This window comes from Pogoniulus pusillus, chromosome 5, assembly GCF_015220805.1.
Source record: "Pogoniulus pusillus isolate bPogPus1 chromosome 5, bPogPus1.pri, whole genome shotgun sequence".
NCBI lineage: Eukaryota > Metazoa > Chordata > Aves > Piciformes > Lybiidae > Pogoniulus > Pogoniulus pusillus.
The window spans coordinates 26,886,083-26,912,715 of NC_087268.1; the positions used below are offsets into that span (position 1 = coordinate 26,886,083).

At 42.1% G+C, this 26,633-nt stretch overlaps 1 protein-coding gene across 2 annotated transcripts in view; it reads left to right on the plus strand.

The window, feature by feature from the left end:
* The first annotated feature begins 3,876 nt into the window (after positions 1 to 3,876).
* Positions 3,877 to 26,633, plus strand: part of IL1RL1 (interleukin 1 receptor like 1) — a 34,143-nt gene continuing 11,386 nt past the window's right edge. The window contains exons 1-8 of one of the 2 annotated variants that reach the window (XM_064144024.1): positions 3,877 to 3,943; positions 5,946 to 6,147; positions 6,440 to 6,608; positions 6,692 to 6,854; positions 9,295 to 9,363; positions 11,447 to 11,579; positions 11,669 to 11,826; positions 14,066 to 14,322. In XM_064144024.1, coding sequence (XP_064000094.1) covers positions 3,877 to 3,943; positions 5,946 to 6,147; positions 6,440 to 6,608; positions 6,692 to 6,854; positions 9,295 to 9,363; positions 11,447 to 11,579; positions 11,669 to 11,826; positions 14,066 to 14,076 — 972 coding nt within the window. In that variant the 3' untranslated portion in view covers positions 14,077 to 14,322. Of the gene's footprint in view, positions 3,944 to 5,945; positions 6,148 to 6,439; positions 6,609 to 6,691; positions 6,855 to 9,294; positions 9,364 to 11,446; positions 11,580 to 11,668; positions 11,827 to 14,065; positions 14,323 to 26,633 lie in introns of those variants that run through there. The other variant, XM_064144023.1, reaches the window with a different exon arrangement.

The window sequence follows — 26,633 nt, forward strand, 5'->3', positions numbered from 1 at the left end:
TTTCTCCCTCCCCCGCTTCCAAACTAGTTTAAAGCACAATTAATGAGCTCAGCCAACCCCTGCAATATAAACCTTCTTCTACTTTGAGAGAGATGCACCCCACCTGCTGACAGCAGACCTGGTGTCATGTGGGGTGACCTGTGGTCAAAAAAGCCAAAGTCCTGCTGGAGGCTCGAGGCTCAAAGCCAAGAGTTAAGCGGGTGAGTCCTCCTCATTCTTTCTGGGTTAGTCCCATCAACAGGTAGGATAGAAGAGAATACTAGCTGTGCTCTCATTCCCTTGACTAGTTGACCCAAAGCCCTGAAGTCTCTCTTGATAGCCTTCAATTTTCTTCTTCCAAGGTCATCATTGCCTATCTGGAAGGTTAACAATAGGTAGTAATCTATGGGCCATACCAGAGAGGGAAGCCTTATCACATCTTTGACCTGGGTCTCCAGCAGACAGCAGACCTCCCTTTGGAGTGGGTCAGGTCTGCATATTGGGCCTTCTGTTCCCTTCAAAAGGGAGTCACCTATAACAATGACTCTCCTCTTCTTTTTGATGTAAGTTGTTTGTATGGTGGGCTTAGGCTTCCTTAATTTTGGGAACTCTTCTAAGCCAGGTGATTCACCTTCCTCACTGGCTGGTTGTACCTGCAGGACATCAAACCTGTTCTGCAAGGGTACATGGGAGGCACTGTTAACAACTGAAGCAACACTCCCACCATGGCAGGTGGGAACTTGTTTCCACAGCCCCATGTTGAGGGGTGGGAGGAGTTTGGGGATGAAAGGTGGACAAGGCAGGAGTTTGTTTACTGCCTTGACCGTGGACTTGCCTCCACTCCCTCTTTTCCTTTATCTTACTGGCCTCAATCTGACAGAGGGTGGCTACAAGGGGTACTTGACCCTCAGTATCTTTTAATGGGTAATCCTGTCTCTCCATCAGGGTGGTCAGAGCAATCTGTCATGGGTTAGAATGGAACTCTCTTCCTACAACTTACTGTAAATCTGCACCAGAGACCAAATTCATCACAACTCATAATTTGGAAAGTCAGAAAATGAACTTGTGTGTTTACTATTAGACTAAATGTATTAAGCAAAATACTACAGAATAACGTAGCCTTAGAGGGAGTAAACAGCACAGCAAAGCCAAGCAGCAGCTAAAGCAGCAGTGGCAGGAGAGATAGAATCAAGCAGCAGCAGGAGAGTTAGAAAGATACAAACTGTACTTCCAGATATAAAATTTCAATGCTCCAATGAAATGATATTAATTTACCTACTGTTGCCATTTGATGGCCTATCTCTGGCATGTTATCCTTCTCACTCAGAGTATTTCTCTGTTCCTGCTTTTTTTCTTTTTTCTAAGTTAGAAATGTAGCTCAAATGGCCACACTCAATAGAATACCCAAAAGAATACGGAGACAGCAAATTCCTTGGAATGATCAGTGATGGCTCTCATGAACTACAAGTGAAAGCCATCATTTCTGTGAGCTAAAACAAGTGAGATGTAGATTAACCAAAGCTGATTTCAACCAGTAAGATTAATTACATTGACAGGTAGTGAAAGACCATTAACCAGAGTGGAAATTAATGCAGAAAATGAAATGAACTTTGTTTCTAGGAGCTCCTAGCTGGTCACTTGCTTCCTGTAAAAGGCATGGTGTCAGCTTTGCCATGACACTAATGCAGGGACACCTCTTTTGTGATTTGCAAGCATCCTTGCAAAATATGTATTCTGAAATTCTCACTCTCTTCTGACACTAAGTTTTGTTATTATTTTTGAGAGTTTAAGAATAAGGTCTGGATGTTATGAAACCATTTGAAAGAGGAAGCTTTCCATATCAGTACAAAGCCCATGACATGTCTGAAAGCTCATAACTGAGTTTGTTCTGATTTTCAGACTTGGCAAAAACATGGGTCTTGATAAGGTCTGTCAATGTTTGTTTAGACTGGAAATCTTTGGCACTGAGATAAAAAATGCCTTTCAGTAAGTGTGACGACAACACTTACCCAGCCCTTGCATTTCTTGCCTATTTTTTTCTACTTCTTTTGTACACAGTATCTGCAAGATGAGTTATAGCTTGTTTCTAACTTGATTTTTCTTGGAAACTTATCTGCTTCTTCCTGATACATGATAATAGAGCTCACCACTCTGTGATCTGCAGTGAAAGACAGCATTCGAGGTGTTTGTTAATGGTAAATAGAATGGTTGCAGTTGCATAGTATAGATGAATTGCATGTTTGCTGTCTCTTGATATATTCTTAAATTAAGTGAACTCAATTTCCACACATACATAGCCAGCTTCATTGATAAAGGAGTTTAATGGAGTTTGGAGAAGAGAAGGCTTAGAGGGGACCTGATCAATGTTTACAAGTATCTTAATGATGGATGTCAAGAAGATGGGGCCAGTCTTTCCTTATTTGTGTTCATCAATAGGATGAGTGGCAGTGGATACAAATTGGAACACAGGAAATTTCACCTCAACATGAGGAAAAGCCTCTTTACTGTAAGAGTAATGGAGCACTGAAACAGACTTCCCAGAGAGGCTGTAGAGTCTTCTCCTCTGGAGACTTTCAAAACATGCCTAGGTGTGTTCCTGTGTGGCCTGCTCCAAGTGATCTTGCTTTTGCAGGAGGTTGAACTAGATGATCTTGAGGTCCCTTCCAACTCTTGACATTCTATGGTTCTGCTGGAGAGTGCTCGAGCTACACCATGAATTGTGAATTACAGCAGGTGCATATCAATTAGATGCAAATGAAAACATCAATGAAGTATGGCATCTGCCCTACTGCTGTTACAAGAGTATAATATATGCTTCTTTGTCTAACTTTCCAGTCCCTTTCTTCAGTTTCCCTTCAAGTTATCTCTGCTGATGGCACTCATCTGTTTTTGTTCTTACTGCTAAACACTTCATCTAGAGAAGATACCAGAAGATACCTCCACTTTCATAGAAAACACAAAAAAATGTTGTGCACCTAAGCTGTTGGTTTGTATGAAAGCTTAATTCAAAGCCAGGCTGTGTATTTTCAAATCCAGGATCTGTTCTTTTGTAAATCAGGGTATATTAACTATGAAGAGAATGCCAGAGTATGTTTAGCTTCCTTAAAAAAAGAAAGCAAACAGAGGGTTCTTCCGAATGCCCACTATGGCACGGCAATTCCCCCTCCCAAATTAGAATCATGGAACCATAGAATCAGTCAGGGTTGGAAGGGACCATGAGAATCATCTAGTTCCAACCCCCCTGCCATGGGCAGGGACACCCTACCCTAGATCAGGCTGGCCACAACCTCATCCAGCCTGGCCTTAAACACCTCCAGGTATGGGGCCTCAACCACCTCCCTGGGCAACCCACTCCAGGCTTTCACCACTCTCATGGTGAAGAACTTCCTCCTCACGTCCAGTCTGAACCTACCCACCTGCAGCTTCACTCCATTCCTTCTAGTCCTATTGATCCCTGACATCCTGAAAAGTCCTTCCCCAGCTTTTTTGTATGCCCCCTTCAGATACTGAAAGGCCACAAGAAGGTCACCTGGGAGCCTCCTCTTCTCCAGACTGAACAGCCCAAACTCTTTCAGTCTGTCCTCATAGGAGAGGTGCTCCAGCCCTCTGATCATCCCAGTGGCCCTTCTCTGGACATGCTCCAGCATTAAACTAAGTCATAACAGTAGTTTCATTGGAACATCAACTATTAAATTGGTTATAGAACAAAGAGCATAACATCAGAGCTTCAAAACCACTGCTACACACACAAAGACTGTACAAAGCAGCTCACATGACACAGGTTATTGTTGCATGATAGTGTTATCTGTTATTAAGTGTACCTCAGTGCCACAATGCTAGAAAACTGATTCAGAATATGTTCTAAGAAAGCATTGTTTTTCTTCTTCATTTAGAAATATGATGGAGTGTGTACATCTGATCTTCTTATCTACCTTCTTCTCTATTTCCATGACATCTGAAACATGTAAGTCACATTTTAAAAATGCTTTCTGTTGAGGTTTATTCTGTGCAGGCTATTCCCGAATGGGTATTTGCAAGATGTTCCTCCTTCCGTAGAACAGTGCCACCTCTCCTGACACCTCTGCTGTGTCCTTCTGTCTCTGCAAGGCTGTCTCTGCTGCTGTTAAAAGGACAGGGTTAGGCGTATTTCTACCTAATGTGGTTAACTTAAGTACCTGAATTAGTAATTGAGATGATATGTGTGATGGTTTGGGTGTTCCCCGCCCCCTCCCCCTCCTTATGAAAATCACCCAGACTAGACTCGGCCAAGCTGAAAATTAAGATGAAGCTTTATATTTACAGCTTAGCACAATATACAAGCAGGTATTTACAATATATGCAGCTAGAGACAGAAATCTACAAGTTAAAAAGGTAATACAGAAACACAACAGCCCTCCCAGAAACCTGAGACCCCAGGAGGGGCTCCCAACCACCCTTCCACTTCCTTTCCATCCCTCTACCTTATTCCCAGACTTTGCCTTGCATGCAAGGTGAGTTTAGAAGATCAACCAGGGGGATTGGAAAGCAGAAGGATTAGTTACACAGACAGCAGGTTAGGGAGAGAAGGGCAGGCAGCCAGAGTCAGAGAGCAACTGCATTATCTGTGTTTGTCTTCTTGGTTTTATACATCTCAGCAAGCCTATGAGTGAAGTAGACATCACCATTGTCTCCTTTTCACAGCCTATAATATAATTCTTCTCACCAAAATATTCCAGCTAGCTTCAAACTAGCATAATATGTAATGTCAGTAGTGATGGGCCACTGCTTGAGAAACAAGAGCAGAAGCCAAGTGTTCACTGTACAGAGAGACTTACCACCTGATGTGTGGACCTGCATGCCTAAAGTCAGGCACTGGCAGTACTCCCACAAAGTGTCATTTTTGGTAGAAATTCATTATTTTGGTTAGCTATTTGGTTATCTACTCTCACTTTCATGCTTCCTTATCTAGTGTAGCCCTTCTCCCAGTCTCCACCTTTTTCAAATTTTCATTCTTGCTTATTTTCTCCCCTTTCTCTTCTCCAAAATGCAATATAACTTTCAGATTAGCCTTTCTATTAGGAGCAGCCAGTTCACTATTCAAGAGCCTGGGGATTGAAATATGTACCCAAATTGCTTGATTCACATTTATAGAATCATAGAATCAGCCAGGATTGGAAGGGACCACAAGGATCACCTAGTTCCAGCCCCCCTGCCATGGGCAGGGACACTCTACCCTAGATTATATGTTTTGGTTTCAGTGCTGAAAAGTAGAAATACATTTAGTTAAAAAAAAAAAATAGTATCCTACTTCCATCTTGGTCCTCTTTCTTCTTATGTGTGAGCATGTATGATTTGTTTACCTGAGCTATTTATTTGTCTCTTATTCCTTTCTGGCAACTCTTCACATTTGCATAAGATTCTTCCGTTCAGTTGGTTCCAATTTTTTTCCCCCCTCCCCACAATTTTATGGAGGAGGCTCAGGGGGGACCTCATTGCTGTCTATAACTACGTGAAGGGAGGTTGTAGCCAGGTGGGGGTTGGTCTCTTCTTCCAGACAACCAGCAATAGAACAAGGGGACACAGTCTCAAGTTGTGCCAGGGTAGGTATAGGCTGGATGTTAGGAGGAAGTTCTTCCCAGAGAGAGTGATTGGCATTGGAATGGGCTGCCCAGGGAGGTGGTGGAGTGGCTGTCCCTGGAGGTGTTCAAGAAAAGACTGGATGAGGCACTTAGTGCCACAATCTGGTTGACTGGCTAGGGCTGGGTGCTAGGTTAGACTGAATGATCTTGGAGGTCTCTTCCAACCTGGCTGATTCTATGATTCTATGGGCTTCAGAAGCTCTTCTGCATGTATCTCTTCCTCCTCCTATTACTTCTTGCCCCGGAAGGCAGAGAGACATGACTGGCCTACTGGCCAAAGAATTCCAGGTTCTCCTCTAGGATGAAGGATTAATTCATCTAGGATTTTTATTTTTTGTCCATTTGCAGTTGACACAATGGAAGGTGAGGCTTTTGTTATAAAATGCCCCCGATGGAGGTCAGCTGTGAAAGTCACCTGGTGTCACACGGATACTAACAAAGCGATTCCGGCAGAAGAAGAAGGGTCACGCATATTTTCCTTAAAACAATTTCTTTTGTTTCTGCCAACTTCTAGAGAGGATTCTGGAAACTACACTTGTGTTACACATTTGTAAGTGCAACATTGAAAAGTGTAACTCTTACCCAGTTACCTGTTTTAATAACACATTCCAATTGTTAGATGTGGAAGTGATGCAGTTTCTTCATGACATGCACCAATTCTTCTAACTCTTCATTCTGCAATTGTTATTTCTAGGATGGGTAATTAAAATCTGTGACTGAATTACAGTAATAATTCACATGTTTACAAAAAAAAAAAGATACTTCAAATACTTTGTTAAAAATATTTAACATATTCCACATAAAAATACTATCGTTGACATATCTTTATTCTACTCTTGAAGCTCAAATAATCGCACAAATTCATTCAACATGAACGTGCAGGTGCACCCATTCAAGGAAGGAGTTTGCTTCCCAAGTCAGATTCGTTATCCAAATGACACTGGAATTGGAAAAGTTGTTTGTCCTACAATTGACAATTATAAGAATGCTACTATCACCCAGTGGTACAAGGTAAATAAACCCCCGACAGTGACAGTTATAGATCAAATCACTGTGAGATGGCATTTGCAGCCAAATAAAGTTTTCTTTTACAGGACTGCAAACCTCTTCAGGGGCAGAGATACTACAAGAGAGAAAAATACATATTTTTTAACAACCCAGGAAAGGAGGATGATGGTTATTATACTTGTCAATTTACCTACACACATAGAGGAAATGTGTTTAATGTATCAGCAACGAGGATTTTCGTAAGTAAGGGTAAGACTGTCATTTTGTAGCTTGTTAAGATAAAAGACATTGATGTTTGCTTGAAGCAAAGGAAGCTGCTCTTGTACATTAAAGGGGAAAAGGTTTTCTGTCGGTTTGTATTATCTTTATAATGAAACATTAGATCAGCTCTTTTTTTAAGGTGAATTTTGTGGGTTGAGGGCCAGTTGAAGCAAGACAGGGGTAAACTCAGACTTGGCCACATTCAGCTCTTTGCTAAAAGTCTCTAACAACTCTGGTTATGTACTGTGGTTGGTAGAGATGTCTGGCAGCACTTATCTGTGAAATGAAAGATTTCCTCAATGGGATGCCAGAAAACTTTGCTTTCTATTTGTTCAAATGGAAAGGGATTTGTATCTTGTTAGAATCATCTGGTGCTCATTGGACCACTTCTGTTTTGATGGCTTACAATGCAACCTTCTGGTCCATCCTAATTGCCTAGCATTGATTTGATAGTAGGAGTGAAAATAACTTTTTAATTTCTATTGAATGAGACAAATGTATATATACATATATATATAAATAATTTTGTAACATATATGTTACATATATATGTTATATGTATAAATAAATTTGTATCCTGTATATATATGAATATATATATATATATATATATATATACACAGAGAGGACCTGAGCACAGCTGTGTTTTTGTTCTTTTGGATGGGGCCAACATGGCAGAGGTGTGTAGATTTTGGGATGCCTTTAGGATGCAGTTTCGTTGAGGCAGCTTTGTGTTTGGATGGTTGTCAGGAGAAGAACACACGGTAATCAGCAATTCCAGATCACATCCACTTGCTAAACTTCAAACTGTCTTCAGTTCTGCAATCAGATCAATAGAAAAGTAGTCAGAAAGAATTTTCTGGGGGATTGAGGAAGTGCTTAGTTTTAGGTTGTGACTTTAGTTGTGGGTTTTTTTTCTCCTAAGTAGATAATGTCCATTTGCAGACTGACATCAGACCTTTTTTTTTCTGTGGGAGGGCACCCAGTGCCTGGGCAGAATGCAAATTTGGTGTGTATTCACTGCTGCACCCAGATCTCAGTAGTGGAGTTCATCCTGAGTACTCTGAGCAGGCCAGAAGATATATTTGAGCAAAGACCTAGTGCAGTAGTTTAGGAGATCTCTTTCCTGAAACATCCTGAGGGCCTATATCATACTTCTCTGCCTAACAATTCGTGTTTGTGTGCGTCTTCACCAAAACTTCTCTAACTATTCAGGAATATTGTTGAGGGGTGGTTATAATGAAATTTACTGGGTTTTATTTGGTGCAAAAGGCATCCAAATTTACAAAAGTATTTCTTGCATCCAAGCAGATGACATGCTTTCAAAGTTAATCCAGCTTCCTCTTGAAATCATTGCAGAAAGAAGGGATTGCACCATAACATGGGAAATACGAGCTGGGTCTGTCATGTCTGCTCCAGTTTTTGCTAAATGTAAAGTACTTAATGATGACTACTTTGAGATTTTATCAGCCCTTTAAAATTAGCATGCTGATGAATGGAGCTGTTATTTTTTGGGTAATATTGGCTTATGATCTACATTCCTGTTTCCTTGCTGATTCACACTGACTCAGAGGACCTTCTGCCTCTGAATGCTGGCAGCTAAGAGCTTAGCATGGTTAGCTTGTTAGTCTGGCCTGATTTAGTTTTCACTAGGTTCAGCTAATGAAGATTAGAAATGGGGTGGCTGAAGAGAGTTGCTTTTATGGTAGTTCAGGTAGCCAGAGTTTCTGCAGGGTGTTTTTAGGGAAATATACTTGAAGATTTCACAGAGGTGCCTTCAGATAGAAAAGCTTAATGATGGAAAGGCTTGCAAGCAATGTGTTTGGAGTGAGAAATATGAGACAGCATAAAGGGCAAGAAAATAAGAAAAATGCATTAAGGAGAAGAAATCTGAAAGATCTGATTGCCTAATTCTAATCAAGGAGGTGGATATAGTTTGGACCCATCTCTAAAAAATATAGTGAGGATGGAAAATAAATATATGAAAGGAAAAGCAAGATTCCTTCTAAAATGTAATGTGAAGAGATGATAAATGTCATGGCAGACTGCCATAATGTGCAGCAGTAGTGTGCAGACAGCAGAGAGACCACAACACTTGGGGAGCAGATGTGCTTGGTTATAAGGCTGCAGGGATGGGGGAAACTGAGGAGAACAGAGGCAGGCAACTGTGGGCTAGAGGGTACACAGCTTAGATACTACACAAAAGTGTATACACTACCTCTTTTATGTCATGGATGTGAATAATTTATGTAATTTATGAAGTCTTGGAAGGAATAATTTTATCTCTCTCTCCCCCCCCCCCCCCCCTTTTTTTTTTTAATCTGGATTTTTTATTGTTATTAACCTTACAGATTATAATAGTTATCTTACAAAATGCACTCTTGCAGCTTTCTAATATGTACTTTCTTTCCCTTCTTACTTTATAAAGCAAAACACTCACCTTTACCTATTCAAATTTTATTTCCAAAGGATAAAGATGTAGTAAAAGTGGAGCTTGGTAAGTATAGGCTTTAAATTCTTTTTTAAATTGGCATGGTCCTGCTCTGATAGGAGGGATTAAACTATCACAGAATCATAGAATCAACCAGGGTGGAAGAGATCTCCAAGATCATCCAGTCCAACCTGGCACCCAGCCCTAGCCAGTCATCTAGACCATGGCACTAAATGCCTCACTAGGTGATCTTTTGACCCCTTCCAACTCCTGGTGATCTTCCAATCCCTAACATTCTGTGATTCTGTAATGGCTTAGTGAATGTGGCGTGGGGATCATAAAGATTTAACAATGGGATTTTTTGTTACAGTTTTGCACCATAATGTTTACCAGATCTAATTCTGTTAACTGATTGGTCATTTAGCCATTAAGCAGCAATTTTAAGGTATTTAAATAACCCTTTCTACTCTCCCTGGGATAGACTAGGATTACTCCCAATGTTACATCTCAGTTGTTGGGATGACAGCTGACGTCCAGTTCAGATCACTTGAAGTTGCTTAGTAATACCCGTGAGAGAGAAGGTTGGACTATCATTCAAACTAGAGATACTCCTTGCTGCTTTCAGTCACCATGTGGAGACAGTAGCTGTTGATGACTGAAGGAGAGCAAAGGACTGGTTGCTGGTCCTGAGGTCTAGGAGCACTGCCTGGCTCACATCTAAGTTGGCTAGCATTTAGCAGACCTGTCTGGTTAGAAGGTACTGGAAGGGCTGAAAGACAGGATTGGGAAGTGAACTTAGAAATAGCAGGTTGGAGAGCCTGTGATGCAGAGCCTTCTTCCTAGATTCCTTTCGTTTATAACTAGAGATTTTCTCAGTGATCTAGATTCACCCTAAGTAACTTAAAGCATCAGAGCAATGAGCTTGTAGTAAGAGGGAAAGCCATCTGGGGTTTTTGTACAGTCAGCAGAGAAAGGTAGAACTCTAGAGAGAGACCATGCCCATCTTAAACGTACATAGGTAGCCCAGGGAGCCTGTTTCCCAGAGCAAGGGAGGTGAATCCGGGACACTGGAACAAAGGATCACAGTTACCACTCCACTGTTTCTGTCCTACAGCAATGCTGCTCTGGTGGCAGGTACAGCAGGAGAACAAGTTTCACTCTGAATTGTCCCAGACTATGGCTTAGAGGTTTGCTGTGCTGACTCTCATTCCCATTCTATTTTCCTCTTTCTCTCACCGGTTTTGTCTTTCAGAATCAGATGATCTGTGCTGCAGACCCACCTTTCTCTGAGTAAATAACAATAAGCTAGAGGCAGGCCTCTAATACTTTGTGGGTTCTGCATCACCACTCCCTCTCTCTCCCCACCACCCCGGACAATAAATATTCCAGCACTGCCTGTGTGGAGCAAATTCACTTTGCACTTAAAAAAACCCCAAACATTTGCTGCACTGATTCTATTGTCTCAATTTGAAAACATCAAAGGATGTCTCCAGGCTCCTTAATACCAATTCAGGAAGCAAATATTAAGACTCGTTACTCATATCTAAACCCTGCTTAAATACAGATTTACATAGAAATAATTAAAAAGTTTTAATTACCTCTTCTTCCAGCACAATGGTGACTATTTGGAATAAATATTTCCTAGTGGCAGATGCTCAATGAGTAACATCCTGCTTTAGTTCTGCTTGGACTGGTTAACTTGATTTTTGTCCATCTTGAATAAAATCCAAGATAAGACTCTGCACACAGGACTTATTCAAAGTAATATATGTTGAAATTAAATTCTGTGATTTCCATGTACAGTCATATGTCAACTAGCATTTGCTTTCCACGTCCCTCAAGAGTTGATTATGTTGGGTAAGCATCACAAGTAAAGTCTACATCACCTTCATCATAACAAACATAAACATTTCCTTTTATAATCCTCAATGCTGTGTTAGGTTATTTGCTCAAAATTTCATTTTGCTATTTCTTTTCAAGTCTCTTCTTGTCATCGTTTTGTCACCAGTAGCTCAGAAAAAGATGTCAAAATTTGTAAGGTAAAACTCAGAGGTGGTATGAAGGTTTGTGGAAAAAAGTGTTATGAGGAAAGTAGAATGATGCTTGTTTTCCACAGGGGAAAATTGATACACCTCTCTATCTTGGTTAGGTGATGCTTTGTCACTGAAATGCAAGGCCCGCCTGGGGATTAAGAAACAGCCAATAGCTGTTGTCACCTGGGATGTGGATAACATCCCAGTGAAGCACTTAAATTCATCAAGATTTCAGGAAAAAAGTTACTTGTAAGTATATAAACCACAGAATAATCTTTCTCCTATGCAAACTGTACTGGCCATTCAAGCCAACAAACAGTACCAGCTCTTTCTGTTAGTTTTGAAGGACGTGAGCAAGTACATTATGGAGAGACAACTTTGAATATCACTGAAGTAAGAAGGGAGGATCTGCAGGCAAATTTCACGTGTGTAGTGGTGAATGAAATGCACAACACAAAAGCCACAGTGACATTAGAACTGAAAGCACAGTGTGAAGGTAGGATTTTTCATTTTGTTTTCTTGCTTTGTACTTTGTGTGAAATACATTGGTGGTTGTATTTTATTATTTGTTTCTGTTAGTAAGGAAATTACTGTTAATAATAAGAAGAAACCCAGAGTGCTTCCTCCACACAAATTCAATCCAGTGGCAAAATTCTCTTGCCTTCATTGGGTTATGAAAGTCCTTGGGGTACTTACGCTGGGGGTGGGGGGTGGAAGGTAGGGCTTGTGCAATGGTTTGGGTGTTCCCTGCCCCTCCACACTTCAGAAATCACCCAGACTAGACTCAGCCGGCTCTGGAAATATGAATGAAGCTTATATTTACAGCTAGCACAATATACAAACAGATATTTACAGTATATACAGTTATAGACAGAAATATACAAGGTAAAAAGGTAATACAGAAACACAACTCCCCTCCCTGAAACCCAGGAGGGGCTCTCAACTGCCCCTTCACCTTCCCCCTACCCCTCTCAACCTTACCCCAGTCCCAAGGAAGAATGGAGGTTCGGCCAGGGGGTTAGAGAGCAAAGTGGATTAGTCTGAAATGGAGGGTGAGGTTAGAGAGTAAGATGCAGCTCAGCCAGCAGCCCCAGTGAGAGTGGTTATCTATGTTCTTATTTCTTGTTCCTATACTTCTCAGCAGGCCTATGAGGGAAGTAGACATCACCATTGTTTTCCTTTCACAGCCTGTAATCTAGTCCTTCTCACCAAAACATTCTAGCCTGCTTCAAACTAACACAGCTTGGGATGGAGGAAGGGAGCATTGCTCAAATGGTACCAGCAAGAGATTAAATATGCAGAGCATGACTGTATCAGCCCTGCGATAAGAATATCCTATTTCTAGATTATTTCTTCTTGGTGGCAATTCCTTGTGCCTTGAAGACAGGCAATGCACTTGGATTTGAAGCACATTGCTGTAGTGCACTCTTCTCTGCAAAATACTCAGGCTGTAGAGGAGCCTCTGCAGATGAAAGCTAGGCAAGGAAGGAATCAACCCTTCCTTTGGTCATCATTGTTATAAAGCATTGTGAGAAACTGCTGTTTCTAGTGTGGAACCATGGCAGAAAATAGGCAAACTTTGAAACCAAGAATTTCATCTGCCAGTTTGTCAGTCTTACTTCCCATGTTCCATGATAAGTGGCTAATTTCTGCAGTGTTTGGATTTATCCTTCCTCCTTCTGAGTGTCACTGTGTTCAAAGGCTTTCCCTTCTCTCTTCTGGAGAACAAAAATCCAAGGTAATAAATGGTGGAGACTGGGATGGTCTATAACTCCTGTATTTTTTTTAATAGGGATAGCCATATCCATAAGCACTGTTGCCAGAGCCAATGAGTTAGGTTCTTGTGCTTTTGTGTCTGTGAAGGAACAAAAAGAAGCTGCAATTAATGGTTTCCTTTCTTATCCATTCAGATGTACTCAACAATAGGGGACCTTAAGAAGAAATCTCGAGGCCCTTGATAGGCTCTTAACAAGGGTTTTCTGTAAGAGAACTATGAGAAGAATAAAGTCAAGTGTGCTGTGATCACAGACTATGCAGAGCTCCCTGTCCCACAATACTCTTGACTGTTCATAATTTCCTACAAAATCACAACTTCAATGCATAGACATATTTCCTTGTAGCCTAGACTAGAAGGGATGTAGGTAAATTGTAGCAGCATCATCCACCAGAATACCACCAATTACCCCTAGAAGTAGGTAGCAGGAGATGTTTTGGTTGAATATTAAGTGAGTACAAGCATAGCTTCACTGAGGAAGCTGGAAGCTCACCAGCTTTGCACTGAAGTATCCACAGTCTCAAGCTGTGCTGGGGGAAGTATAGGCTGGATGTTAGGAGGAAGTTCTTCCCAGAGAGTGATTTGCCATTGGAATGGGCTGCTCAGGGAGGTGGTGGAGTCGCCGATTCTGGAGGTGTTCAAGAAAAGACTGGATGAGGCACTTAGTGCCATGGTCTAGTTGCGTGGCTAGGGCTGGGTGCTAGATTGGACTGGATGATCTTGGAGGTCTCTTCCAACCTGGTTGATTCTATGATTCTAAGTGTGGGAGTGTGCTTGCAATGAGAGTGAAGCAACAGTAACAGCTCCTGCTCACTCTAGTTCATGTAATACAAATCCGTTACTGGCTCTGTATTACAAAATAGGTGAAGGGAAAAGTGTATTTTACATTCTGCATTCATTAAGTGATTAATTGAATCTTACTTCTGTTCCAGATAAATATTATCCTTTTTTTTATCCATAGGTCTTCAGTAAATGTTCATGAAAGTTCTTGACTATGACCCCCCCTCTTTGCTGCTGCCTGCTTTGTGTGGATATCTGTCCTCTTCTTGTTGCCTCTATTGTCAAGATGCCTGCTTCTGCTCCTCAGCAATGTTGGTGTAAGCAATGTTATGTCCAGAAATGGTTGTGCTCTGCTTTAGTTTTCGTTCCTTACCCCTCACACAGCTGAGCAATATTTATGCTAAACAAAAGACAGCTTGCCTCTGAGTACAATAAAAATGCTGTAGGATGTGCTTGTACCTCTCGTCCTGTAAATGTGTAATAAAAATGTGTACTCTCCTCCTTTTTTTTTGTGTTTGATTTGTTTGTTTGTTTATTTTTAATAGAAAGAAAAAAGATGTTGTGGGTTTTGTTTTGTTTTCAGTATGTCATTGTTCCTTAGTGTTCCATAGCACAAGGTGTGTCTGCTAGCTATTATCTCATTAACGTTCTTACACAAGTTCTTGCTCTGTATTCAGCTTAATTTCTTTATTTTCAGGATATTCAGTATGAGTTACATTATCATTATTTGTAGCATAGATTTGTGGTGGGAGGTAAGACATGAAGAAGTGTTGTGCCACTTATTACTCTTATTAGTGTGTTTTGAAGATATTTAATGAAGTAGATAAAAAGTCTTTTAGCAGTGGAGGTGGAAGATTGAGGAAGCAAAGATACTAGAAGCAGTTGCATTAGAAGTCTTCTGTGTTAATAACTTCGAAGTCTCACAGTAACTGTGTCTTCTAAGACCTACTGAATGAACGATTTGGCATATCACATGGAAATGTTCTGTGGGAACCAGGAGTTAAATCTACTTTTCTGAGTCATAATAAAGTATTTAAGGTCCTAGTTCACTGTTAGCAGTAGCACTGCAATTAATCCTGGCAATTTACTTTGGTAACAACTGTAATTCACGTAAGAACAGAAAAAAAATTGCCAGAAAGGAGTGATGAGGAAAGGAGAAATTTCTTTCACAGTCAAGACTATTGAGAAATGTTTGGTTTTGCCTCCATGGAAAACAAAATACGCACTTAAAACTGCCAAGAATGGATGTCAGTGTCAAAGCTGCTTGACATTACACAGGGAAAAAAAGATATTTTCCAGTCTAGGATACATGCATTGCACACAAGCATATGTTCACACAAGTGTATGAAGAAAATACTGTATTGTGAAAAAAAGTCTCAGCTGTCTGTCCCAAATGGCTTCCCAAGTGTCTTTGTGATTAGATGCTTAAATAGGAAATAAATGCTGCTGAGAGAAGCTGATAAGCTTTGTAGCGATAAGCTACGTGACCTAAGTACCTCAGTTATCATGAGTAATGCAGCACAGTCAGCTCCTTTTGATGTGATTTGGAGGGATGCAGACTGTACATGCTATGCCTTGTAGATACAGAAACTGAGCAAATTCTTTCTTTGGTTTAACAGAAGGCTTTAGTGAGGATTTGGCTTTGAAATTTGACAGTTTCTGCAGCTATTTTCTTGTCTCCATTAGAAGTGACTAATGAGCCTGGATGGTCCAGTTGCTGGTGCTGCTGCATAGACAGAGTGCTTCTCCTCCTTCCGAGGAAGATCTTTCTCTGGTTTTTTTTTCTCATCCACACTGTACCTAGACTTTGATCATTGCCAGTCAGTAGGGAACTCATCAATTCACACTATTTTCCATTCTTTGTCTCCCCTCTGTCTGAAGCTATTTGGTATATTCTGACTCCTTCACCAACACTTGTTCATGACACATTCTTCATGACTCATAATAACTTTAATTTCCCCCAGATCTTTCAATCCTATATCTCCCTTTTTAATTTCAGAGATGGAGATCATCCCAGACTTTGCACTCCCTCTCTGCCACAAGACATGTCCTCTCACGTGGTCTGAGATCATCTGTGTAACTTGATGTGTAATGTATCTTGTGTCACAGCAGAGCTAAGGATTTTGCAAGAACTTTTAGTTACCTTTCCTCCACATTTCATGACAAAGATGTAGCTGGTCTTGCTGAACATCTGGCAAGAGATAATGACTCTGCTGCATGACTGTTCTTTAGTTGCCCTCTGCAGCTGCTTGATCTCTCTCATGCTGGAAGAGTCATATCTCAAGAATCGGAAAGCTAATCAGCTACACTGGCCATGTCAGTTGAGTCCACTGGTAACTGTGGTAGATAAATGCTCACAAAAGCAGAGGGGGGGGAAGCTGTTAGCTTGTGAGGTGAATGCCAAGTAATTGAAGAAACAACAAAAGTGTCAAATCCTTCTACCAGCAGAGCTATACCAAGTCAGAAATATCCCTTTAACCTGACTGCTAGAGAATGCATAGACTGTCTGAATACTTTCCAAGTCCTTCTCTTTTTATTAGTATAAAAGCTGCCATTGGCTTCTAGTTCCTCACTGATTCAGAATTGGTTACATAACTGGAGGTGGCTCTTCATGTGTCTGACCCACAAGCATCATCTTATTTCTCCCTGATTATTCCTCAATTCTCAATCACGAGGAAGTGTAAAATAGCCAGAGGACCACAAATCTTTCTGCCTTAAACCCTCTTCTCTGGAGAATGTCAGAAAATCCTGCTATTTGGAGCAGAGATGTCTTTGGCCCAGAATATCAGCCCTGTTCTTCCTCAAAAATATTTAGTGCTGAACCTAATCTTCTGGGTCATCTTTGGTAGACAAATGTTGGCAAGAATTTCAGACCCAGAACTTTGCATCTTTGCATTTGCTGTCTGGAAGTGCATCTACTTTAGAAGCCTGATAAGTCATGTAAAACCTTGCTGTTCTTTCAGAGTTTGTCAGCAAACAAATGTTGCCTTCTGACTTGTTTTGCTTGGCTTCTCCAATATAGTTTCTTGTGAGCTGATAGTTCTGTAATCCCATTGCTCTTGAGTATAAATGAGTAGTATTAGAAGACAGCCTACTCATAAGCTCTCTGCTGCTAAATGGTACAGCAAAGTCAAACTGAACAACAAGATCTGTTGTTCAAGGCCTCCAGAAGTCACTTCTGGCCCTTGCTTCCTCTGTGCTGAAGATAGACCTTTTTTTTTTTCCAGAGAAATGAGAGTCTGAGCCAGCCTTACTGAGAACTGAACCTGCTCTTCCTGGAAGACCCATGTGGAGTTCTTTTATGGTGCTTTACAAACACAGGAAATTTACTACTTCTTTTCCAGCCTTGGCCTAATCTGTGCAAAACCAATTGCAAACAATGGGTGGTTGTTGGGGTTTTTTTTGTTCATAGTTGCAAGAGTTGTTGCTGGAATCTGTTTCTTATCTACATGTTTTATAGCTACTTTCTCAATGCATTGCAGAAGTATTTGTAATGTTGTGGTGAGCATGAGATGAAGTAATAAGAAATAGTGAGCAATCTCTGGTGCTTGGATTGTCCTCACCACACAGTGGTTTCCAGATTTTTGTCTCTGTGTACATGTATTGACCAAAAAAATCAATCAAATCATAAAATTTGAAGGGGTCCACAAGGACAAAATTCCTTCATAGACATCGTATGACACTGTTAAACAAAAAAAAACCTGGACATACTTCATTATAAAACAAACAGATTGTTTTCTTGCCCACTGTGATGGTTTGGGGGTTACCCCACCCCCCCACACTTTTGTATTTGCCCCAGCTAACTCAGACGGACCCTGGGAATATAGATGAAGCAATTTATTTACAGCTAGCAGAATTTACAAGCAGCTATTTACAATATATACAGTTATATACAATTATATACAGAAATATACAAAGGATAAACAATACAAAAGCACAACTCCAGAAACCTAAGTCCCCAGGAGGGGCTCTCAAACCACCCCAACACCTCCCCCCGGCCCCTCTCAACCTTACCCCAGTTCTCAGGAAGAAAAGAGGTGCAGCCAAGAGGTTAGGGAGCAGGGTTAGTAGGAGCAGGGTTAATGAGATGTGACCAGGTCTAAGGCAAAAGCAAGAGTGAGAAACAAAATGGAGAATGTTTACTTCTTCTTCCCAGAGATCTCAGCGTGACTGTGAGAGAAGTAGACACAATTGTTTTTCATTTCACTGCCCGTTATCTAGTTCTTTTACCAAAACATTCCAGCTTGCTTCAAACTAGCACAATCCACCCCTTGTCTACTTCGCTCAGAGTATCGCTGAGAATTATCTAATCTAATCTAAACCAATATTTACACCAAAACTATATATACAAGTTCAGTTCACAATTCAATCAGATGTAGGTGATTCAAAAGCTCAGAACAGGGACTCCCAGGTGATGTTGGGTTCATGCTCACGTACTGTAGATTTTTCTCAGTGTTGGGCGCCGATGCTACCTAGAACAGAAAACTCCTAACAGCTTGAATTTAAACTCTCTCAGCTAAAGTTAGATTTCTCTGTGGAATACACTGGATTTCACCATTCTCCTGCATTACCCAGTATGTATGACCAGGACCCTCAGCAGATACCACCCCTCGGACAGGTTTCCCTTCACCCGAAGGAGAAAATACCCAAACAGTTTTCCCTAACAGATTCTTCTCATGTACAACAGGAACTTTATCACCGTCTACTGTTTGGACCAAATCTGATTGTGCAGGTCCTGCTCTGTTTACTGAACCTCTACTATTTACCAACCAAGTAGCTTGTGCTAAATGTTTGTCCCAGTTTTTCAGAGTTCCACCCCCCATGGCTTTTAGGGTGGTTTTCAGCAAACCGTTGTAGCGCTCAATCTTCCCTGAAGCTGGTGCATAGTAGGGTATGTGATAGATCCATTCAATACCATGCTCTTTGGCCCAGTTTTTCACAAGATTGTTCTTGAAATGAGTACCATTGTCTGACTCGATTCTCTCTGGAGTTCCATGTCTCCACAAGATTTGTCTCTCCAAACCAACAATAGTGTTACGTGCAGTAGCATGTGGAACTGGATAGGTTTCCAACCATCCAGTGCTGGCTTCTACCATCGTTAGCACATACTGCTTGCCAGAACGAGATCTAGGTAAAGTGATGTAGTCAATCTGCCAGGCTTCACCATACTTGTACTTTGACCATCTATCACCATACCATAAGGGCTTGATTCGCTTAGCCTGCTTAATAGCAGCACAAATGTCACAGTCATAGATGACTTGGGTGATAGCATCCATGGACAAGTCAATTGACCTATCACGAGCCCATTGGTATGTTCCATCTCTGCCTTGATGTCCAGATGAGTCATGGGCCCACCGAGCTAAGAACAGTTCACCTCGGTGTTTCCAATCAAGGTCAATGTCAAGATCAGAGTTGGTATCAACTTGAGCAATCTTAGCAGCTTGGTCTGCCTTCTGGTTATGTTGATGTTCCTCAGTTGCTCTACTCTTAGGCATGTGTGCATCTACGTGCCGCACCTTCACTGGAGTTTTCTCCAGCCGTGCATCAATGTCCTGCCATAGATCAGCACACCAAATAGGCTTTCCTTTCCTCTGCCAACCATTCTTCTTCCAGTCCTTTAGCCAACCCCATAGAGCATTGGCTACCATCCACGAGTCGGTGTAGAGGTAAAGGATAGGCCAATTCTCACGTTCAGCCACATCAAGAGCAAGTTGAACAGCTTTTACCTCAGCGAACTGACTGGATTCTCCTTCTCCATCTTTCGTTTCGGTAACTCTCCTGGTTGGACTCCAAACCGCTGACTTCCATCTTCGCTTGTTCCCAACAAGACGACAGGAACCGTCTGTGAACAAAGCATAGTTCTTTTCCTGATCAGAGAGATCACCATAGGGAGGAGCTTCCTCAGCACGAGTTATTTTCTCCTCTGGAGGTTTGGGACAGTCTGTGCCTTCCGGCCAGTTGGTGATCACCTCCACCAGACCAGGTCGGTCAAGATTACCCATTCGTGCTCGTTGGGTTATCAAAGCCATCCATTTAGACCAGGTTGCATCAGTGGCATGATGTGGTGATGAACCTTTGCCTTTGAACATCCAGTTTAGAACTGGCAGTCTAGGAGCTAAAAGTAATTGTGACTCAGTTCCAATCACTTCAGAAGCTGCTTTCACTCCCTCATAGGCTGCTAGAATCTCTTTCTCAGTTGCAGTGTAATTTGTCTCTGAACCTCTGTAACAACGTCCCCAGAAACCAAGTGGACGACCACGTGTCTCATTTGGAGCTCTCTGCCAGAGACTCCAAGTTGGACCATTATCACTGGCAGCCGTGTACAGAATGTTTTTAATGTCTGGACCAGATCTCACAGGTCCCAGGCCCACTGCATGGACTACTTCTCGCTTGATCTGATCAAAGGCTGCTTGTTGTTCAGGTCCCCACTCGAAATTGTTTCTCTTACGAGTCACATCATGCAGAGGTTTGACAATCTGACTGAAACCAGGAATGTGTAGTCTCCAAAATCCCACCACACCAAGAAAAGAAAGTGTGTCCTTCTTACTGGTGGGAACTGCCATGGTAGAGACTTTGTTGATCACATCCTGAGGAATGTAACGGCGACCATCCTGCCACCGCACTCCCAGAAACTGAATTTCTTTGGCAGGTCCTTTGACCTTGTCTCTCTTTATGGCAAAACCTGCTTGCAACAGAATGTCAATGATTTTGTTACCTTTCTCGAAGACTTCCTTAGCAGTTTGGCCCCACACAATGATGTCGTCGATGTACTGGATGTGCTCTGGAGCTTTACCTTTCTCCAGTGCATTGTGGATGACTGAGTGACAGATTGTTGAGCTGTGTTTCCACCCCTGAGGCAAACGATTGAACTGGTACTGGATTCCTCTCCAGGTGAATGCAAACTGAGGCCTGCACTCCTTTGCTATGGGAATAGAGAAGAAAGCATTAGCAATGTCTATGGTTGCATACCATTTAGCCTCCTTCGATTCCAGCTCGTACTGGAGTTCCAGCATGTCCGGCACAGCTGCGCTCATGGGTGGCGTCACCTCGTTGAGGGCACGAAAGTCAACTGTCAGTCTCCAGTCGCCCGTAGGTTTGCGCACAGGCCAGATGGGACTGTTGAAAGGTGAATGAGCTTTCTCGATGACAGCCTGACTCTCCAGTTGACGAATCAGCTGATGAATGGGCAACAAAGAGTCACGGTTAGTTCTGTACTGCCTATGATGAACAGTTTGAGTTGCAATTGGCACTTCCAGGTCCTCTATGTCATGATGTCCCACAACTGCAGATTCATCAGAAAGTTCAGGTCTAATAGACAATTTCAATTTATCATCCTCAATCTCTACAGATGCTATTCCAAAAGCCCATTTATGACCCTTAGGATCTTTGAAACAACCTTGTCTCAAAAAGTCAATTCCCAAAATGCAAGGCGCATCAGGACCAGTTACAATAGTATGTGTTTTCCACTCTTTACCAGTTAAACTGATCTCAGCCTGTATCTTAGTTAACTCTTGAGATCCACCAGTGATTCCAAAGATAGAAATGGACTCTGTCCCTTTACAATTAGATGGCAATAAAGTACACTGAGCACCTGTGTCAACTAAAGCCCTGTATTTCTGAACTCTTGAACTGCCAGGCCACCTAATGAATACATTCCAATAGATTCGGTTCTCTCCACTATCCCTTTCCTCCTCCTGGCTGGAGGCAGGGCACCCCTAATGCTGAACATGGCATGTGGGGTGTACACAATGATTAGTGTTGTTGCGAGAGAAATTGCAACTGTTGGAACAATTGCAGTTGCCCTCGGGAGCTGAAGAAGTGACAGCTACTTTTCTGGCATTACTGCCTCTGTTTCTGCCACTCTGCAGATCCCTGACCCTCTTTGAAAGAGCTGAAGTAGGTTTACCATCCCATTTGTTCATGTTCTCACCGTATGTGTCACGCAGAAGTATCCACAGTGACGCACGTGATTGCTGCTGTCTGGGTGGAATTTGTCTCCTCCTAGGCTGGAATTGCCTTGCAGGAGGTGGGCGTCTGTTCCTGACTGCAGAAACATTCACCCATTCAGATGATGCAGGAACGGTATCCTTTACCAGATTAGTAATGTTTTTGAGATCCTCCTTCAGTTCTTTCATGGTATTCTTAATCTCTGTGGTCATAGTTTGTATGGCAGAGACTAAACCAGAATGTGACAAGCTGTCCTCAATCTGCCTGAGCTGATCAGTGAATTCACCAACAGTGAAAGATCTTCCATTATCACTCCTTGCTAGAAACTTACTGGCCAAGATGTTAGCATAGGATGAAGGAGCAAGCTTAATCAGCTTCTTCATGAGACCTGTTCCCAAAGGAATATCATCAGGCTCATGTGTGCCATGATCTCCATAAAGCACTTCCTTCACAGCAAACTCCTTCAGAAGCTTAATTCCCTGCTCAACAGTGTTCCACTTCTTGGCAGCCCATGGCAAATCATCTCGGGAAGGATATCTCATAGCCACAGCCAACAGAAGGCGTGTCCACAAGCTAACCCTACCAAGAGGACTTGCTAGGTGTTTGTCCACTCCACTCTCCTTAGTGAGTGGTCCCAGCTGCTTGGCAGACTTGTCTCCTACCTGCAGAGCATTAGCACCAATGCCACGGCATCTCACTAGCCAGCTTAAGATTGGCTCACCTGATTCTCTTGTGTATTCCTTCCTAACTTCCCTGACCTCTCTGAGTGGATCCTTGGAACCCTGGATGTCATCTTCCTCCTCTTCTTCCTGTTGTTCTGGTGGTGCTGGGCCTAACACAATCTTCCTCATAGCATTCCTAAACTCATTGGAACCATCCTCTCTCCTGGCAGCTAACCTCCCAGTGCTCCTCTCACTTGAGTATTGTTGTCTCAGCACATCTACAAGGTCTCGCAGACTAACTGCCTCCTCTTCCTCCTCTTGCTGCTGATCACCAGAGGTCCCATCTCTTACATCCTCCTGCGAACCACTCTTTGTCTTAGCTTTTGCCTTAGCAGGTGCCAGAAGGGCCTGAGCAGCAACAGACTTGGATGTGTCTGCTGGAGGATTTGAATTTTTAGGAGTCTGACCTGAAGGGTTTGAATCCTTAGGGGTCTGACCTGGAGCTTGTGAGTTCAAATCTGCCTTGCTTTTAACAGGAGGATTTTGGTTCTGGTCTGCTGGCTGGGGGTTCGAATTGGCTGAGCTGGTGTCATTAGGATTTGGACTGACTGGGCTAGCGTTACTAGCACTAGCAGTGTTATTATTTGCCTGTCCTCCTGGGATGCCTGCCAACCCTGAGGTGTTATCATTTTTGCTGGGAACATTCTGATTTTGGGTACCTGCCTGTCCTCCTAGGGCTCCTGCTGAGCTCTGCCCGTTATTGTTTTTGTTTTTGTTATCTTTGTTTACGTTAGTGGCGGGTACACTGGCTGTGTTCCCAGCACTTGGAGAAGGAGGGGCAGAGGCTGGCAAGGGGGAAGCCGATAACTGTGTTCCCTTGTTTTGCTGTGAAAGAGACTGCTTCTGAGACACAGAATTTTTCCTAGCTCTTACAGAAGCTGGTTTTGAATTTTTCACCAATAATGCCAAAATTAATATGAATATTAAAATCATGAGGCAAATATTAAAAACTGTGAGAAGAAAAACAGTTTTACAAGAGCATGTACCTATGCAAACAGTTGGAATTCCTGTCTTAGGCTGAATAACTCTCATTAGAGCCATATTTAAAGCAGAATTTCCATTGATTGTCACATTATTGACCAGAGCTCCTGTAATGTCCTTGGTAATATTCTCAGAGATATTAAAACCAGCATAACCAAGAATAAAATCACCCCAGCTCCAGAACATATTTGAAAGCTTAACTTTAGCCTTCTTAAAAACTACATGAAGTAAGAAATAACCAATTTGATCTTTGATCCAGTTGTACACAAAAAACCAGAAAACAGGCCACACAGCAATCCCCACCAAGTACAATAGCTGCTTGATTAGCTTCATCTTAATTCCCAGAGCTAATTTCCACTCACTGAAATATCTAGCCCCACGTTGGGAAAGCCAATAAAAAAAAATGTGATGGTTTGGGGGTTACCCCACCCCCCCACACTTTTGTATTTGCCCCAGCTAACTCAGACGGACCCTGGGAATATAGATGAAGCAATTTATTTACAGCTAGCAGAATTTACAAGCAGCTATTTACAATATATACAGTTATATACAATTATATACAGAAATATACAAAGGATAAACAATACAAAAGCACAACTCCAGAAACCTAAGTCCCCAGGAGGGGCTCTCAAACCACCCCAACACCTCCCCCCGGCCCCTCTCAACCTTACCCCAGTTCTCAGGAAGAAAAGAGGTGCAGCCAAGAGGTTAGGGAGCAGGGTTAGTAGGAGCAGGGTTAATGAGATGTGACCAGGTCTAAGGCAAAAGCAAGAGTGAGAAACAAAATGGAGAATGTTTACTTCTTCTTCCCAGAGATCTCAGCGTGACTGTGAGAGAAGTAGACACAATTGTTTTTCATTTCACTGCCCGTTATCTAGTTCTTTTACCAAAACATTCCAGCTTGCTTCAAACTAGCACACCCACTTCTGTCTTTTGGAAGGTGGTTTCCTCAAAACTCCTAGTTTTGGAGAGCTATGCTTCATCACGTGCTGGATGTTTCTTTCTCTCTCCCTGGGAAAGAAAGAAACATCAAGAGCATGAAAATCTTGTCACATCCTACTAGAGGAAAGGGAAAATGTACTTGTAAACTCTTTTTGATACCTTTTCAGTGGAATTTCTCAGGCTCTGGTATTTTCAGAATTCCTTCATATGTACTACACTGCTTTATTCAGCATCTCCTGCAGAAGCCAGGGACCCTGTCAATTTCAATATAAGAGACTCCTTTCTGCTAAATATTTTACCTTATTTCGTTCACTCAGTGGCAGGTCCAAGCAAAAGCTCTAAAATGGCTCTGTGGTGGTGATCAGTGCCTTCACTTTGTAGCATATGTAGTGACTACATACAGTCTGTAGCATTTTACAATCTGTTTTGCTGCCTGCTCTGCAGAGGAAATTTGAACTGGTTCCTTAGCTCGTTGTAAGTGACAGTGAAGGGCCTGCTGCTGCAGCCATGTGTCTTATGTGACTTTTGCAGACAGAGAGAGTGAAAGCCTTGTAAGTCTGATCCCTGCTCTGAATGCACAAGGCTTGGCTGAGTGAAGTTCATATCAGTACATGAAATGACCCTCTATGGCCTGAGATGCTATGAAGGGTCTTAACAGTGAGGATGCTAGAGCTGACCTTCATGTTTATATTGCTAGAATGCCTGCATTTACATTTATAATGATATTCCAAGCCAGGGTGTTCCATCTGACAACTAAATGTTGCATTTGCTATAATCTAGTAAAATAAAAATAGATGCAGCAGTGATGTGCAATCTGGGAATTTTAATGCATATTCCTTTGGGAACAAAAGTTCATCACCCAGTCCAACACATCTGGAGTTGTATTTTGTAATCCAAATAATTTCAATGATCTTCATCACAGAAAAGTTCCTAAATGCTTACATTATTGCAGCTTTAGGATGATGAGTTGTCATGCTAGACAGGAATAATGAAGTAAATAATGTTTAGGCAGGCATGTAGCAATGGGATGAGGGACAATGCTTTTAAATTGGAGCAGAGTAGATTTAGATTAGACATATGAAAAAAGTTCTTTACTATGAGAGTGGGAAAATACCAGAAGAGATTGCCCAGGAATCTGGTTGAGGCCCCATCAATCTGATCTAGTGGCCCTAATCATTCTGATCTAGTTAGAGATGTCCAACCCCCCAACACAGAGGGGTTGAAGAAGATGATATTTGAGGGCCCCTTCCAACCGAATGCAAGCTGTGAATCTGTAAAGAAGGTGGATAGTGAATGGAAATCTCTTAATGAGCCTAGTTGTCAGAGAAAAAAAAGTACACCAAGCTGCTCTGAGTCTGTATCTTACAGCAAATAGGTGTCGATTTAGGTATCTTTCTAAGGAGCAGATTTCTTCTACGAGAAAAATTGCCATTATTCTTCCCTGCACAGGAATAATGAATTATCTTTGTGTAACTGCTCTATGGAGCTTTTGATATTTCCATTTCAAACTTGGCTATCTGAAATTGTGTTCAGTTCTGGGCTCCCCAGTTTAAAAGGGACATTGAGATGCTTGAGTGTGTCCAGAGAAGGGCGACGAGGCTGCTGAGAGGCCTTGAGCACAGCCCTATGAGGAGAGGCTGAGGGAGCTGGGATTGTTTAGCCTGGAGAAGAGGAGGCTCAGGGGTGACCTTATTGTTGTCTACAGCTACCTGAGGGGTGGTTGTGGCCAGGAGGAGGTTGCTCTCTTCTCTCAGGTGGCCAGCACCAGAACAAGAGGACACAGCCTCAGGCTGCGCCAGGGGAGATTTAGGCTTGAGGTGAGGAGAAAGTTCTTCACTGAGAGAGTCATTGGACACTGGAATGGACTGCCAGGGGAGGTGGTGGAGTCGCCATCCCTGGGGCTGTTCAAGGCAAGATTGGACGTGGCACTTGGTGCCATGGTCTGGCCTTGAGCTCTGTGGTAAAGGGTTGGACTTGATGATCTATGAGGTCTCTTCCAACCCTGATGATACTGTGATACTATGAAATTCATACTATTTTAAATATTAAATCCTAGGTGAATTCAATATGTCCAGCATAGCGGTCAAAAGTGTCTTCTTCAGCATTGTGGCTGTGGATTAAGCTTCCATGTTTCTAGTGTGGAGAGTACAAAATGAC